Consider the following 15225-nt stretch of genomic DNA (forward strand, 5'->3'; position numbering starts at 1 on the left):
AAAAAAAAAAAAAAAAAAAAAAACATGGCTTGCCAAGTTGTCCATGTGCTTCACTAATCTCCTCATTTTGTTTGGTAGTATATCTTCTTCCACAATTTCCTTATTTTGGATAAAAAATTTGGATTTTGGATGAAGTTTACAGATTAGAATTCAATCTGATTTCTTTAGAATATATCTATATATATCTATATCTTGTAAAAAGAGATATGGTTATTAGATGAATGTTATGAAAATGTAATCTTCAGGTGATGCTATGATTCTTTAGATTTTGATGGGTTGACATCACAAAATCAAAATTAACCATATGGTACAAAAGATCATCACGAAAGATTGTTCCAATCACTCAACATCAGAAAAATTGACATCAAATGGTACAGAAGTCACTTGAAAATGGACAAACTATAAATCATATGGATCAAATCAATGTGAATTCTCCATATATACTAAAAAGAAGAGGAGAGAAGGGAAAAAGATTTTAATCTTTGGAACCTAAAAGAGAGAGGAGGAAGGTCCTGTAATGTCCAGTCGTGTCGGAATGGACAGCGTTGTACAGTGTCTTGTTGTACCTCTTTCGGTATTCGGCCTTTATGTACTGCATGTCCACCTCTGCTCTCGTCACCACTATCCTTATCAACGCTGTGTCATCCGTTCCAAGCCCTTTCATCGACTTCCTCAACGCCTGCACACCTCACCATGTTCATAATCAAAGAAAACCCTAAACATGGGGATTGCCACTTTGCATTATACTTGAAGTTTCTCTGTGGTATCAATGGAGATGTATACCATATACCGAGACAGAGAAGAGGCGAAAAACCGCACCTTTGCGAAGTAGAACGACGGGTTTTCCGAACATTGCAGGATTGTCAAAAGGGCATGCTCGAAATTCCCGTGTGTTTCGTCTTTTATAGCCTGTCAAAGCTAAAAACTTTACAAAGAGAAACGCCATAAAAACTGCAGGAAACTCTATAGATAGAACAGTTTCTTGGATAACAAGTAACTGAATCGCATAACCCAGATTTTGACGCAAAGGAATCCGATTAAAGTCGATATAGCTTTATTACCTTTCCTAATTCCTTTTTATACATAGAACGGTAAGTAGATCGAAGAGCAGACAAATGTGTTTTGCTTCTGTCGGTGAAAATCTGAATCAAAGTCTTGTCATCAGATCCATGCTTCCTAGCCACCGCGCTCTTAAGAGTTCTCGCATCGTTCTCCACCATCACGTTATCGATCTCCGGCCCTTCGTACCGTGTAGTGTTCAAATACGCAAGCAGAAGCTGCAACATATATATATATATATATATATCGATATATAAAAACATGTATATATTAACGTATAAAATAAAGCAAGAGGAGATTATTATGAAACCCTTTTGTGGGATTATTAATTAGCACTAACCCTTTTGTGATTACCAGAGGCTTCGGATTGAATGTCGTGTTCGAGGCTGACACCGAAAGTGTTGAAGTAAATCTGTTTGATCTCACGTAACTGAGAACCAGACCGAGTACATATGATTTCGGTGATAGCCTTGTGGTCCGTCGCGGCTCCCCTAAGGGCATGTTTCAGAATCGACACGTCTCGTGCCACTGGTTCAGGCATCCATAGAAGGACTGCTTTCTGAAAAACATTATTTGTAAAGAAGAAGAAAAAAAGTTTTTTTTTTTAAATATCTGTAGAACCCAAATACAGAATTCACCCAAAAAACAAGGGGCGGGCATGGCATGGGTCAGGTTCTTCAATTTTTGGAAGGATACGGCTTTGAGCCTCGTCTTCACGGGTTTTATGAAATCATTATACATTATAATATTACGGATATAAATATCATTTATTCGTATACGGATATCTGAGAAATCTGTAATCATTCGAATTCAAACCTATGGTAGCCCTACCAAAACTAGTTTATTAGAGGATGGAGCTCATAGTTTTGTAGTAACTTAGTCATGTGGATCTTAACGATATCATCCTTTGAAACAGATGAATTGGACCGTTTTGATACCAATTTGATAGAATACATACATCTCATAATACGTCTAATATCAATCTTTTTAAAAACCCTTTATAGAATTTACCATAAACACTAATTTATTGGAGGAAGATGCCTATAGTCTTATAATGAACCGATTCTACATTTGGTGCATGTGAGATCTTAAGATTTTCATTATGAGAAAAAAAAAACGCTTTTTTTTTTGTTCTAGCTAGTCTTGTTACCTTGAGATGGCCATGCAGCTCGGCCTGTAAGCGTTTCCGGAGATCATCAGAGAACTTGGTTTCGTATTCCTGTTCGATAAGGGCACGTTGAGTCGAGCTTCGGTGGGCAAGAACCTCGATAATCACGGAAGTTTCGCATCCTCTTCCTGCCAAATCCTCGGTTTTAATCTCCATATATATTATACCCATTTAAAGCGAAATAACAAACGTTTTCATGCATTTCGTACGGTGGATGATACGAACACATAGTATATACGGAATTCAGGACGTATAAAACAAAGAATTTAACGTAGAAAACGTAGAAAAAACACGACCTTTGAAGGCGTTGTAGAGCTGATCGGCATCCAATCGAGGAGAAGGGACCGAAATCGGTATTTTAACAGAGGCCATTACGTAGCTATGAGATCGAAAACGTTTTCTTTTCTTGATCTATAGTTCTTAATTCTTATGTTGGCCTCTTTGTTATTGAATTTTTTGTGGTTAGGGGATTGAAATTCAATTGGAAATGGACATCATGCCTTTGTTTTAGGAGATAGAATGAAAAACGGGGGGAGGAAAATGACTCTTTGTTTCATCAATAGCAAAAAAATAAAATTTGAAAGCTTTCCTTCACGTTTATTAAACCAATATTGATATACACGTATGTGCATATTTATCATCATTTTATTTTATATGCATTACTAATTAAAAGAATTAAAGACGGATGGATATTTAGATTTTCGGTTTGGGTTCGGTTTCTAAAAAAAATTACGAATTTTGGGTGGTTCTTATATTTGATTCGAGTTCGATTCAAATTTTTCGATATTTATTGGATTTAATTCAATTACGGATGTATTGGTATTCAACTCGAATCAATTCGGTTTATAACTAACCGAACCGAATGGCTATTATGCATAAAATTACCATAGTCTGTGGTTAGGGAAATCGAGCAACTGAACCTTCTAAGTGAGCTAGAAGGTTTTGTAGGAATAGTTGATAAGTTCCAGTGGACCGCGCCCACGGAGAGGTCTTCTTCCATCGGCGAAGGAGATAGTACTTTACTTTCCCTAAATCTTCAGCTCCATAATTTTTTTTTCCAAATAAAAATATTTATTGATACCAAAATTAAAAAAAAAAAGGAAAAAAAATCAAAGGTTTTATTACAAATGGATGTAGTGACATTCGGAATCATAGTCGGAGTTATAATCCTCTTCTTCTGCATCGTCTGCTTCATCACCATTGAAGGCACCTGCAATCGCCGCTCTTCTTGACCTTTCCTTCCTTCACCCGCCTTCTTCTTGATACTATGTCGTTTTCATGGAGAAGGATCCTGGTTCTGTCTCTGCTTCTCGCTCTCTCTCTGGATCTGTGCGTCTCGATCGTGTCGTGTCAGTCAACGCCGGCGCGTGAGGATCACGCACACCATCATCACGGCGGTGGATGTGATCACTCGCATGGTCATGACCATCACCATCACCATCACCATCATCACCATGATGACCATGATCATGGGGTGACTGCGGCGGCGAAGGAGGAGAGGAAGTTGCCGGAGGAGCTAGCGGAGGAGGAGGATATGAGATTGTGCGGGTTCGGTCCCTGCGTGGGTCACATTCCCGAATCCAGCTCTCGTCTTTCGGGTTTTGGTAATTTCTCGTTGGATTTTGCAAATTCTTTGATTAAATTAAGAGTTATCACTGTTTCTCCGGATCCTTAGAAATTCTAGGGTTTGATATATGATACAGTGGTGTCTGATGAGAGGATGCGAAGAAACTTAGCTTGGGAAATGGGGTTTTCTTCCCAATTTCATAGTCTATAGTTGTACGAATGGAATGGCTATTCGTCTCGTTAATCTTTTGCATGTATTGTTCTTTTGCAGCTCTATGGTTCAATGCATTGGGATGTTCTCTTTTGGTCAGCTTGGCTTCTCTCATCTGCCTGATTATCCTTCCCTTCATGTTTGGTAAGGAATTCTTTGCGGATACATGTCTCGAATGCTTCTGTAAATGAGCATTGAATTGTCATGGAACGAATCTCTGATGACGTTTTTATGTCCCAGATAAATTTCTCTCGTTTTCACTTGCATTCATGTGTTCATGACTGTAGAAGTTCATGTATTGGGTGAAATCTTTGTAACCCATTATGTGTTTTTGCAGTACAAGGAAAACCATCGAAATGGTTGGTCGATGCTCTGGCTTTGTTCGGGGTATGTTCATTTCGCCATATCTGCACCCTCTCTAAAGCTTATCATGTTTATTTTAGAAAGCCATAATGTTTGTGCTGTCCCTGTTCTTGAATTCTTCACATTATTGACTCGGAATTCTCTAGACGTGGAAAGTTTTGGGTAATTCCATTGATTTGGTCACCAGGCAGGGGCTATGTTGGGGGATGCTTTTCTTCACCAGTTACCTCATGCTTTTGGTACAGTATGAGCTCATCTCTGTTTTGTACCTGCCTTGTGCAATGATCTCTTTTCTCATTTCCGATCTTATCCACTGACTTATTTTTAGTATCTCTGATTAATTGCCTATTTACTGAAAATCTAAAATTGTAGTACTTCAGATTTTCATAACTTCATAGGCTACTTGATTTTGTTCTTGTTGCTTCAACTCGTTGGCTCTATGTTGAGCCAAACTCGAAGACCTCTGGATATATTTCAAAGTTCGATAGATTAATGAATTATGGTTTTGCAGGTGGTGGACACTCTCATTCTCACGATCACCACACGGACCATGCTCATCATGATCATTCTCATTTAGATTCACACTCTTCACACTCACACTCACACTCACATTCTCTAGAAGATCTTTCTGTTGGGTTGTCTGTCCTCGGTGAGTACTGAAAACTTTTATTGGTTTGTCAAATTTGCCTTTTAAAGTGACAATTAGGAGAAAACATCGTTGAAAAACCTCTCGGAAAATACATTGAGTAAAATAACTAGACCTTACGGCCCTTGTCTGTCAGGAAAGCAATAATTCTGTAACATGATCTCTGATTTCGAGACATGATAATAGGATTTTATTTGCTGGTTTATTTATCGAGTCGATACTTGACAAAACAGGTTTGTTGTTTCAGTTTTAAGTTATTTGAAGATGACATGCCATGGTTTCTTACAATAGAATTATAAGCACTTTGTTGGTTGACCAGGTGGGATTTTGCTCTTTCTCCTTGTGGAGAAGTTGGTGCGATATGTCGAAGAAAACTCTTCAGGGTCCAATGCTTGGGGCCACCACCATCACCATCACCATCACCATAAGAGCGACAAGAAGAAGAAAGACAAAACTCATAACAATTCAACTCAACAATCTTCCTCTGGAACCACAACAAAGTCATCAGAGAAAGTCTCTGACGGCTCTTTGGATGGATCTCTTCGTAAGGTGAGTTACAGCATTTCCATATCAATCTTGTTATATGATGCTGTGGTATATGATTTTATCATGTTTTATGATTTTAAATTGACGAAAAGAAGCGAAGAAAGACAAAAGCGCATGACAAGTACATAGAGCCATGTCATACCCATAACATACAGTTTTTTCTTTCTTTTTTCCGGCTTCATGATCTTACATTTCAACACCTACCTTTTGTTATATGCCAATATTTACTGGTTGAATTTCATGTGCTAGCTTCTGCCTTCTGGTATCATGCAACAACTAGTTTCTGTTATGTGCTAACTTTTACTCTTCAAGTTTTCATTTTTTTTTGCCAAAGCTTGGATTTATCCTTTTTTGGGAGTAGATTTTTCATACGGTTAGGTATCTTCCAGATGACTTGGCTTTTGTGGCATGCAGAGGAAGACTTCCACTGGTGATGCTACTGGTAATTCAGATTCAGGTGCATTAGCTACTTCTGATGGAAAGTTGGAGAAAACTGAACCGGTTCAGACACATTCGAACCTTGTCTTTGGTTATCTTAACCTGTTCTCTGATGGTGTTGTAAGTACGTGCTCCTTGTCATTTACTTATTTTAGTAAAGAAAGAATGCCTCTTAGCCGGCGAATATGTTTCATCTAAAGACGCAATCTTTTTGATGCCGCAGCACAATTTTACTGATGGAATGGCTTTGGGAAGTGCATTTCTCATCTATGGAACGGTTGGTGGCTGGTCAAGAACCGTATTTTTACTCGCCCACGAGCTTCCTCAGGAGGTTTGTTTCTGACTTTTCACCTGGAACACCCAAATCTTTATGATCTTTTAAGCAAAAATTAAAGATTTTACTGCTTTTCCTTGAAATAATCTTTGGGAAATGCTTTCAGATAGGTGATTTCGGGATTCTAGTGAGATCAGGCTTCACTGTTACAAAAGCACTCTTTTTCAACTTCCTATCCGCACTCGTGGCACTGGCAGGAACTGCAATGGCAAGTCTTTAATCTTTATCCGTCAAAATCCCAAACCACAAATCTCCAGAAAATCGAAACGACACCTAAACACATGTGATTTCGCTGCCCCCATGCAGGTTTTGCTCTGGGGAAACGAACCGGGACAATCGTCCTTGATCGAGGTTGTAATAACGATTCATACCCTTTTGATCTTAACAAAGAATGTTCCTTTATCGTGTTTCGGTTGTTTTGAAGTGATGGGTTGTCGGAATTTTGCAGGGATTTACGGCAGGAGGATTCATATACATAGCCGTTGCAGGTGTTCTTGCAGAGATGAACAACACCTGCAAATCAACCCTCAAGAACACCGCATGCCATCTCATCTCCTTGGTTCTCGGCATGTCTGTTGCCCTTTGTATCTCCCTTTTTGAATGATCTTTAGATTTTTTTTTTAAATCTGTTTCATCGAATTGGATTTTTGTTGTTTGGATTTGAACGGTCCATATGGAGATTAGTCAGTTTTAACGTTGCAAAAACCGAACAGAAGAATGTTGATCTTCATTTACGGAAATACCACTCTGGCGTTCATGTTATTACACGACTGAAATTGCAATCCAACTCTGCTTTCAATAACTTGTATTAACAAAAAAATATTAAACCAGTGATTCTTAGCTTCTGTTATTAACGACCAAAGCCAGATTGTCGATTAATTAATTAAAATTATGTGGAGATTTATCTATGTATTGTACATATATATGTATGTGTATGTATTTATGTACATATATGCAGACCAGAGGTGTCGGCCAAATCTATATGCGAACAACCAACCGTGTACTGAATTAACCACGTGGACGCGCAGCTTTCCACTTCCTGTCCTTTTCCTTGTCGGAAATCCTATAAAAAATGATATAAGAAAACAAATTTTCTTTACCAAAATAATAGCAAAAATAAGAGAAACCGTTACAACGGTAAAAGGGTCCCAACTAAACAGACCTAAAATAGCGAGAGGGAGGCTACGGAGAGGATTCTTGAGGGGCGAGAAACAAGAAAAAGGAGAGAGAGAGAGAGAGGGTAGGGCTAAGGATGAAGCTGTGGAAGCGAGCTGCGGCGGCTCTGAAGGACCGGAAAAGCCTCCTCACGGCCAGCCTCACGCGCCGTTCCACCGTCCAGAACCCCGACCTCGAGACGGCGGTGATCCACGCCACCAACCACGACGATTCGTCCGTCGATTACAAAAACGCCCACCGCGTCTACAAGTGGATCCGAGCCTCTCCGGCCAACCTCCGGCCCCTCGTCCACGTCCTCTCCTGCCGTGTCGACCGTTCCCGCTCATGGGTCGTCGCCCTCAAGTCCCTCATGCTCATCCATGGCGTCCTCTGCTGCAAAGTCCCTTCCCTCTCCGAAATCCGACGCCTCCCCTTCGACCTCTCCGCCTTCTCCGACGGCCATTCCCGTCCCAGCAAGACCTGGGGCTTCAACGCCTTTGTCCGGGCATACTACGCGTTTCTCGACCAGTACTCTTTCTTCTTGTCTGAACAGATTCAACGCCACCGCGAGAACAGGAAACTGGGTCAGAAAGATTCGTCGTCCTTGTCCCAAGACCTCGAACAGATACAGAAATTTCAGTCTCTCCTCGATATTCTCCTCCAGATCCGACCCATGGGGGAGAATATGAGGAGGACGCTGATTCTCGAGGCGATGGATTGCGTCGTGATCGAGATCACGGACATCTACGGAAGAATCTGCAGCTCCATCTCCAAGATCCTCGTCAAGATTCATCAGAGAGCCACGAAATCAGAGGCTGCAACTGCACTGAAGATCGTTCAGAAGGCCATGTCTCAAGGGGAAGAACTCGCTCTCTACTTCGAGTTCTGCAAAGAATTCGGAGTTTCGAACGCTCACAAGATCCCTCAGTTCGTCCGAATCCCGGAAGAAGAAATTCAAACGATCGAGAGAATCATCAATGGAGCGGAAGAGAAGCCGAAGAAGGAAGAACCAGAGGAAGAGAAGGCGATCATACTGGTGGAAAAACAACCAGAGCTTCAAACAATCATCACAGACAAGTGGGAGGTTTTCGAAGAGGAGGATTATTATTACAACAACAGAGGGGAAGAGACCAAAGTGACAGATGAACAACATCGGAAAGACGAAGACAAGAATCTGATGACGATGATGATGATGCCTCTTATAGTTATCGATGAACCGGTTTATATCCATCATACAATCCCAGATTTGATCACCTTCTAGTTACAGGTCTGGTAAAAAGTTTGATTTTTTTTTTTCCGGTTCTACCTTTTTTTTGTCTTTGTTCATTCTGTGAATGAGAGTATACTTATACGTTAGCCCTTTCTGAATCCTCCAAGACAAAATCTCGCACACACGTATACAGATTCAGAATGACCATGCAGGTTCTGTACATACACATCATTAATATATATATATATATATATATATATATATATGCCTGTGTCTACCAGAATTTATGAATCAAATTTCCAGGCGTTAATTTATATATATGCATAATGGATGATATATGTATATTCCATATCCGTACAATAGGGGTCAGTCAAATTAACGGGCAATCATTCTTATTATTATTCTTATGATTTATATTCAAACGAGTTGAAATTTACAAGCATACATTGTTGGAAAAGTGAAAAGAAGTACATGTGACGTTATTGAAACTCGAATCTAAGGACGCTCGAATCTGAAACTTCTGCAGATCGTGATCTTCTTCGGACAAGATTATTACGCGTCAGACGTTACCTGTCTCGTTTGCTTTTACTTCTATGCAACATGAACAGCTACATGGATAAACGGGCGATGACCATTAGCACGCATGAACGTATCAGTTTCCTTAACATAGGTCTCTCGAGTGAACTAACCTCGATAGGATTCGTCACGCTTTAGTAAGGGAATCAATTTAGAGCGTATCTCGGACGGGATACATGTAGGACAGAAGTTCTTGTCGAGCAAGACAAGAGTCGCTTTTGCCTCAAGAACTGGCTGCATGCATGCATGCATGCGTACGTCGTCGATAAAAGAATCCAAAAAAAAAAAAGAGAAATCAGACGAGAACAATGAGTAGATCCAAAGAAATATCAAAGAAGCGCAATTTCAACAAAAAATTGATGAAATTGGTGTGGAATTTTAGAATGAACAAGCTTTCATTAATTGATCTACAATGCCGTTTATATACATGTGAATTCTTTCGGGGCTGTCTAATAACAAGTACAAAAGGTGCATTAGAACAGGACCCCATAAATTTGGGGGCCCCATTTTTAAAACTATTTATTATCATTAATTATATATTATTGTAATAATAAATATAACTTTGAAAAAAATATTATTTTAACTTAACAATTATTTTTAAAAAAATCATTACTCTAATCAATTTTTTGATATAATTATTATCATTATATTATTGTATGATTAAATATGATATCATATAAATTAGTTATAATTTAATTTTTTTATCAAATGCAATATTAAATTGATTTTATAATTGTTGAAATATATGAATGATAATTAAAGAATTTATTTAAAATTTAAAAATGAATTGTATTTATGTTAAAAATCTAAATTTTTAGATTTTTTTTTTAAATTATTATTTTTGTATCATTAATATAGAAAAACGTTACAAAATCTATTGATTTTATTTAAATAATTTTTATTATAAAAATTAACGATTTTTAAAATCATTAATAATTTTTATTATATATTTTAATAATAATATTTTTTTATTATAGAAATTTATAATTTTTATCGATATATTTTCGTATGAGATACAAGTCCCCGAAAAAGATTGAGACGTCCCTGAATTCTTTAATGAAAATCTAACGGAAACATTTGTGGCATAATCTTAATAGAATCAAACAAAAAAGGGTTTGAGAGATAGAGAGAGAGGGGAGAGAGAGGGGAGAGATCAAACCTCAAGATTTGGGAGTTTAAAGATGAATTCTTGGAAGTGAAGACGTGTAGGGGATGATCCAGAGATCTTCACCTTGAATACGAATTTGTCTCCACTCTTGAAAAAAAATTATAATTATACGCACGTAAATTCATCGGTTAATTGGTTTTATATTTAAGAAAAAAGAAAAAGGAATTATAATTATATATATATATACTAGGGGTGACCATTTCGGTTATTAACCGAATAACCGAACTGAATCGAACCGAATAAGAGCGATTCGGTTCGGTTCGATTATTTGCTTGATAACCGAACGGTTGAGGAAGTCGAACAACCGTTCGGATTCGATTCGGCTCGATTAATAACCGAATAACCGCGGTTAACCGAACAGTTATTGAGTTTTTTTAATATTTTAATTTTTACCCTCATTATTATTAGTATTATTTTTTCATACTTCACTTTTAACCAATAAACCATAAAATGTAATGTTTTAAATTTTTATCCTATTTATTGAAGTTTTTAGATTTTTTTATAATTTTATTACAGGATTAATCATTTTGTACATTTATTTGAATAGATATTTTGAAGTTTATGTAGGATTAATAATTTGTTTTTCAAAATATATCATAACCGAACCGAACCGATCTAAAACCAAACCGAATAAACCGGAAAATATAACCGTTTGGTTATAATTTTATTATGCAAAAACCGAACCGAACCGAACCGAAACCGATCTGAACCGAACCGATTAAATCTATATAACCGTTTGGATATAATTTTTTTATAATCGAAATAACCGAACCTGAAATAACTGAACCGAAAACCGAATCGAAACCCGAAATGGCCACCCCTAATATATATATTTAACTTTAAAAAAAAATACATACGCGTAAAGGAGATAGGAATTTAAATGCCAACTCCGTAAACGCGAAGAGAACACCGTTTCGGGTCATTTCGTCGGCGTCGATACCAATACTCCCTAGAAATTCGTGTAGACCTTCAAATAAACAAAGTCATTATATTATTAATTGAGAAAAAAAACGAAAAAAATTATTTGATGATATACATATTTTATTTTTTATATTCATATGGGGGTAAATAATTATAAAAACAAAAACGAAAAAAAATGACAGAAGAAAACTAACCGAATTGGCAGTAATTGGCATAAACGGAGTTGTTCACAACACCATACTGATCGATTTCGTAGTCGCGAACTTTGAATTCAATCTCATAGAATTCACTCATTTTGTCATTTGCATTTGAATCATTTGGCCAAATATCTCTGAAAATACAAAATTCGAATGCACCCTTAATAATAATAATAATAATAATAATAATAATAATAAAGTGAAAAGAAAGAATATGGTGAAGTGAAAAAAATGTACCCTTTGCCTCCTCTAAGATCATTAAAAGCAAGAAGCTTTTCACTCCGGAGATGCGGAAGAAGCGTTGGAGGTGGCCGGAATAATGGACGGAGTGGAGGTTGACGGAGGAGGAGTGTCGCCGGAGCCGCCATGCACGGCGGTGGGACAGTGGAATAAAGCATTATTCTTTTATTTTTTATTTTATGTGGATGCCTATTTCCTTATTAAGTTTTGCTCTTTAAATAGGGAGCCACAACTTTGGATTAATTTTAATTTTTTTTTACAATAAATTTGGTAATTTCTTCCCTTGCAAATATTAAATAAACATAATTTAATTTCTTTTATTCGAGGTAGTCGTTTCCATCTTGTAATGCAATAAAGTTGCAGAATTCAAGACTTTCCAAATTTTCTATCAAATAAAAATGATCAGATAAATGAAAAACGATCAACAAAATAAAATGAAATTGGGTTTTGGAACCCTTTTAGTTTAGATTTTAATTGAGTCGTCTTGGAAAAATGAGCTTGTTTGAGCTATTTAGATTTAATTTAATTAAATATTTTTTTGCTAAATTAATATAATTAAATATTTTTTTATAATGAATAAGTTAATCAATATTTGGTTCAACTACGTATCCTAGAAGATGGAAGATGGAGAAGTTCGAGAGTATGAAAATTACACGAGGGATGTGTATAGAAGGATATAGAAATTCAATTAATTCGGCTATTGTCCATAACTATATAAAATATTTTTCACGAAAAAAATAATATCAAATGTTTATAAAAGGGTTTTCTTTTATTTTTTTTCCTCGCGTTTCCCGAATTTCTCACAATTGAAGTCATGGAAAAAGTGTGCACTTGTGGTAATTCAGATGATGATAAATGAGGGCTAGATATGTTTGGCATGTAAAACGAAATGAAAAAAAAAACTAAATAATATCATAACATTCAAATTTAATTTAATTTAAAAATGGATTAGATATGTCTTTTAAAAACTAGATAATTTAATATTAATCAAATCAAATTGAAATATATTGAATATTATTTTTTTTCAAAATAAAAAATTTCGAGTGAAAGAAACTCAAAGAGAATATTTATATATATACATGAAAGTAGGAGAAGGTTCTGTTTTTAATTCTCTAACCATGACCAACCACCAGAATTCAAAAAGTTCAAAATGTTTTTCATCAACTTAATTTGCATTTTTTTTAAATTTAAAAAATATGAATGTGACATGTGGCATAAACATATATTGTTTTTATTATTGGGAAAATTTGCATTAATATACAATAAAACGCCTTTGCATTCTATACGTCTATTATTGTAATCTTTGTATTCTATATTTTTTACGTTAAAATGACCATCATACCCTTCTATATTATTACAACCTTCGGATTTTCTGCATTTAAAAAAACGCTTGCATTAATTTTGTTTTCCTCTGCATACATGAAAAAACACTTATATGGATTTTGTTTTCTTATATAATTATAGAAAACAGTTGCATGAGTTTCATGAAAAAACACTTGCAGATTAGTAGGTTATCAAGTCACCAGGTCATCACATCACCAAGTTAGCAGGTCACCTGCTGCATGTCACAAGTGACCTGCCGCATATCGCAGGTCACCTGTCGTATGTCGCATGTGACCTGTCGTAAACCGCAGGTCACATACTGGAACCTGCCATCGTTTTTTGTTTCAAGAATTTCATCAAACACCTTATGTGCAGAAAATAAAATGATCATATGAATACTACAGAAAAAAAAAATCAGACAGAAGAATATTTGATTAGATGAAATAAACTATAAGAAATAGAGAAAATAGAGAAAATATTAGAGAAAACAGACTGACAAATCTCAAAACGCAATGATTTCTAAAAGACAGATTATCAGTAATCGCAGAGAAATATAGACGAGAAGATTTAGTTCAACCAGCAAGAGGATCGAGAGAATAGGTAAATGGACATGGTCGTAGTTATCGTTAATTATCTGATCGCATTATGTTCATATTGTAATCACAGTCGTAATTATCGTTAATTATCTAGTCTTATTTGCATTATGTTCGTAGTATAATCACGGTCTAAGTTATTTGGTCGTATTGAAATCACGGTCATAATTATTTGGTCGTAGTGAAATCACGGTCATAGTTATCAGGTCGTAGTGAAATCACAGTCGTAATTATCTAGTCGTAGTTAAATCACGGTCGTAGTTATCTGGTCGTAGTGAAATCACAGTCGTAGTTATATGGTCATAGTGAAATTACGGTCGCAGTTATCTGGTCACAGTTATACGGTCATAGTGAAATCACGGTCGTAGTTATCTGGTGACCTGTGACCTGTGGCCTGCGACCAAATCATATGTCATCTACCAGACCGTAGATCATTTGTCATAGACTGTAGGTCATTTACTGAGAACGCATATCATTTTTCACAGACGACAGGTTATCTGCTACAGTTTTCTGTTACAGACATTTTATCAAACACTTTATGTGCATAAAAAAATGATCAGAATACCACAGCAAAAGGAATCAACCAGAAGAATATTTGAACAGATTAGATAAACTGTAAGAAATAGAGGAAATAGAGAAAATATTGGAGAAAAAGTAAGATCAAATATCTGGTCGTAGTTGTCTGGTCGCAGGTCGCAGATCGCAGGTCATTCGACCTGCGACCTGCAACTACATCATGTGTCATCTGCCAGACTGTAGGTCATCTGCCGCAGACTGTAGGTCGTTTACCGCAGAACACAGGTCATTTTTCACAGACGACAGGTCATCTGCTACAGTTTTCTGTTACATACATTTCATCAAACACCTTATGTGCATAAAAAAATGACCAGAATATCACAAAAAAAAAATCAACCACAAAAGTATTTGAATAGATTAGATAAACCGTAAAAAATAGAGAAAATAGAGAAAATATTAGAGAAAAAATAAGATCAAATAGCAAAACGTACCGATTTCTAAAAGATACATTACCACAAAATCGTAGAAAAATATTATAAAGGATAGTTCGAGTATTTAGAAAAAAAAAGTATAGTATACAACAGGGTCGTCTCAATCTTTTTTGGGGCCATGTATCTCACACGAAAATATATCGATAAAAATTATAAATTTATATAATAAAAAATATTATTATTAAAATATATAATAAAAAAATATAAATTAATATTCTAAAAATTTAGTTTTTTAACATAAATACAATTCATTTTTAAATTTTAAATAAATTCTTTAATTATTATTGATATATTTCAACAATTATAAAATCAATTTAATATTGGATTTGATAAAATTTTAAATTATAACTAATTTATATGATATCATATTTAATCATACAATAATATAATGATAATAATTATATCAAAAAATTGATTAGAGTAATGATTTTTTTAAAAATAATTGTTAAGTTAAAATAATATTTTTTTCAAAGTTATATTTATTATTACAGTAATATATAAAAA

At 35.7% G+C, this 15225-nt stretch overlaps 4 protein-coding genes across 6 annotated transcripts; 2 read left to right on the forward strand and 2 right to left on the reverse strand.

The window, feature by feature from the left end:
* Positions 1–317: 317 nt before the first annotated feature.
* LOC104821908 (annexin D5) lies at positions 318–2657 on the reverse strand. Of its 2 annotated transcripts, none has more exons than XM_010552929.2 (6): positions 2524–2653; positions 2210–2355; positions 1400–1618; positions 1062–1277; positions 820–909; positions 318–679 (listed from the first exon to the last, which is right to left on the reverse strand). In XM_010552929.2, the coding sequence occupies exons 1-6, from the start codon at positions 2597–2599 to the stop codon at positions 476–478; spliced, it is 951 nt and encodes a 316-aa protein (XP_010551231.1). In that variant the 5' UTR covers positions 2600–2653; the 3' UTR covers positions 318–475. The 2 variants fall into 2 exon arrangements, with proteins under 2 accessions (XP_010551231.1, XP_010551232.1); XM_010552930.2 differs by having other exon boundaries at positions 541–679; positions 820–925; positions 2524–2657.
* A 582-nt stretch (positions 2658–3239) lies between these two features.
* LOC104821909 (IAA-alanine resistance protein 1) lies at positions 3240–7096 on the forward strand. Its single transcript, XM_010552931.1, has 11 exons — positions 3240–3831; positions 4065–4148; positions 4342–4391; positions 4555–4606; positions 4879–5016; positions 5333–5562; positions 5974–6117; positions 6221–6328; positions 6438–6539; positions 6638–6682; positions 6780–7096. The coding sequence occupies exons 1-11, from the start codon at positions 3495–3497 to the stop codon at positions 6933–6935; spliced, it is 1446 nt and encodes a 481-aa protein (XP_010551233.1). The 5' UTR covers positions 3240–3494; the 3' UTR covers positions 6936–7096.
* Positions 7097–7477: 381 nt separating this feature from the next.
* On the forward strand, positions 7478–8903 carry LOC104821910 (putative clathrin assembly protein At1g25240). The gene has a single exon (XM_010552933.1). The coding sequence runs from the start codon at positions 7584–7586 to the stop codon at positions 8745–8747; it is 1164 nt and encodes a 387-aa protein (XP_010551235.1). The 5' UTR covers positions 7478–7583; the 3' UTR covers positions 8748–8903.
* Positions 8904–9066: 163 nt separating this feature from the next.
* On the reverse strand, positions 9067–11973 carry LOC104821911 (acyl-acyl carrier protein thioesterase ATL3, chloroplastic-like). 2 transcript variants are annotated; one of them, XM_010552935.1, is made up of 6 exons: positions 11796–11973; positions 11556–11692; positions 11298–11407; positions 10432–10527; positions 9386–9506; positions 9067–9304 (listed from the first exon to the last, which is right to left on the reverse strand). In XM_010552935.1, exons 1-6 carry the CDS (start codon positions 11954–11956, stop codon positions 9288–9290), a joined length of 642 nt encoding a protein of 213 aa, XP_010551237.1. In that variant the 5' UTR covers positions 11957–11973; the 3' UTR covers positions 9067–9287. The 2 variants fall into 2 exon arrangements, with proteins under 2 accessions (XP_010551237.1, XP_010551236.1); XM_010552934.1 differs by having other exon boundaries at positions 9386–9521.
* Positions 11974–15225: the final 3252 nt, after the last annotated feature.

This window comes from Tarenaya hassleriana, unplaced genomic scaffold, assembly GCF_000463585.1.
Source record: "Tarenaya hassleriana unplaced genomic scaffold, ASM46358v1 Cleome35, whole genome shotgun sequence".
Lineage (NCBI taxonomy): Eukaryota > Viridiplantae > Streptophyta > Magnoliopsida > Brassicales > Cleomaceae > Tarenaya > Tarenaya hassleriana.

Coding starts and splice junctions, on each gene's coding strand:
- LOC104821909 (XM_010552931.1), top strand. CDS start 3,495: ATGTCGTTTTCATGGAGAAGGATCCTGGTTCTGTCTCTGCTTCTCGCT. Junction 5,563..5,973: donor TGGATGGATCTCTTCGTAAG/GTGAGTTACAGC, acceptor TGTGGCATGCAG/AGGAAGACTTCCACTGGTGA. Junction 6,540..6,637: donor CACTGGCAGGAACTGCAATG/GCAAGTCTTTAA, acceptor GCCCCCATGCAG/GTTTTGCTCTGGGGAAACGA.
- LOC104821908 (XM_010552929.2), bottom strand. CDS start 2,599: ATGGCCTCTGTTAAAATACCGATTTCGGTCCCTTCTCCTCGATTGGAT. Junction 1,619..2,209: donor AGCTGCATGGCCATCTCAAG/GTAACAAGACTA, acceptor AATGTTTTTCAG/AAAGCAGTCCTTCTATGGAT. Junction 910..1,061: donor ATAAAAAGGAATTAGGAAAG/GTAATAAAGCTA, acceptor TAGCTTTGACAG/GCTATAAAAGACGAAACACA.
- LOC104821911 (XM_010552934.1), bottom strand. CDS start 11,956: ATGCTTTATTCCACTGTCCCACCGCCGTGCATGGCGGCTCCGGCGACA. Junction 11,408..11,555: donor TGCCAATTACTGCCAATTCG/GTTAGTTTTCTT, acceptor GTTTATTTGAAG/GTCTACACGAATTTCTAGGG. Junction 10,528..11,297: donor AATTCCTATCTCCTTTACGC/GTATGTATTTTT, acceptor TTTTTTTTCAAG/AGTGGAGACAAATTCGTATT.
- LOC104821910 (XM_010552933.1), top strand. CDS start 7,584: ATGAAGCTGTGGAAGCGAGCTGCGGCGGCTCTGAAGGACCGGAAAAGC.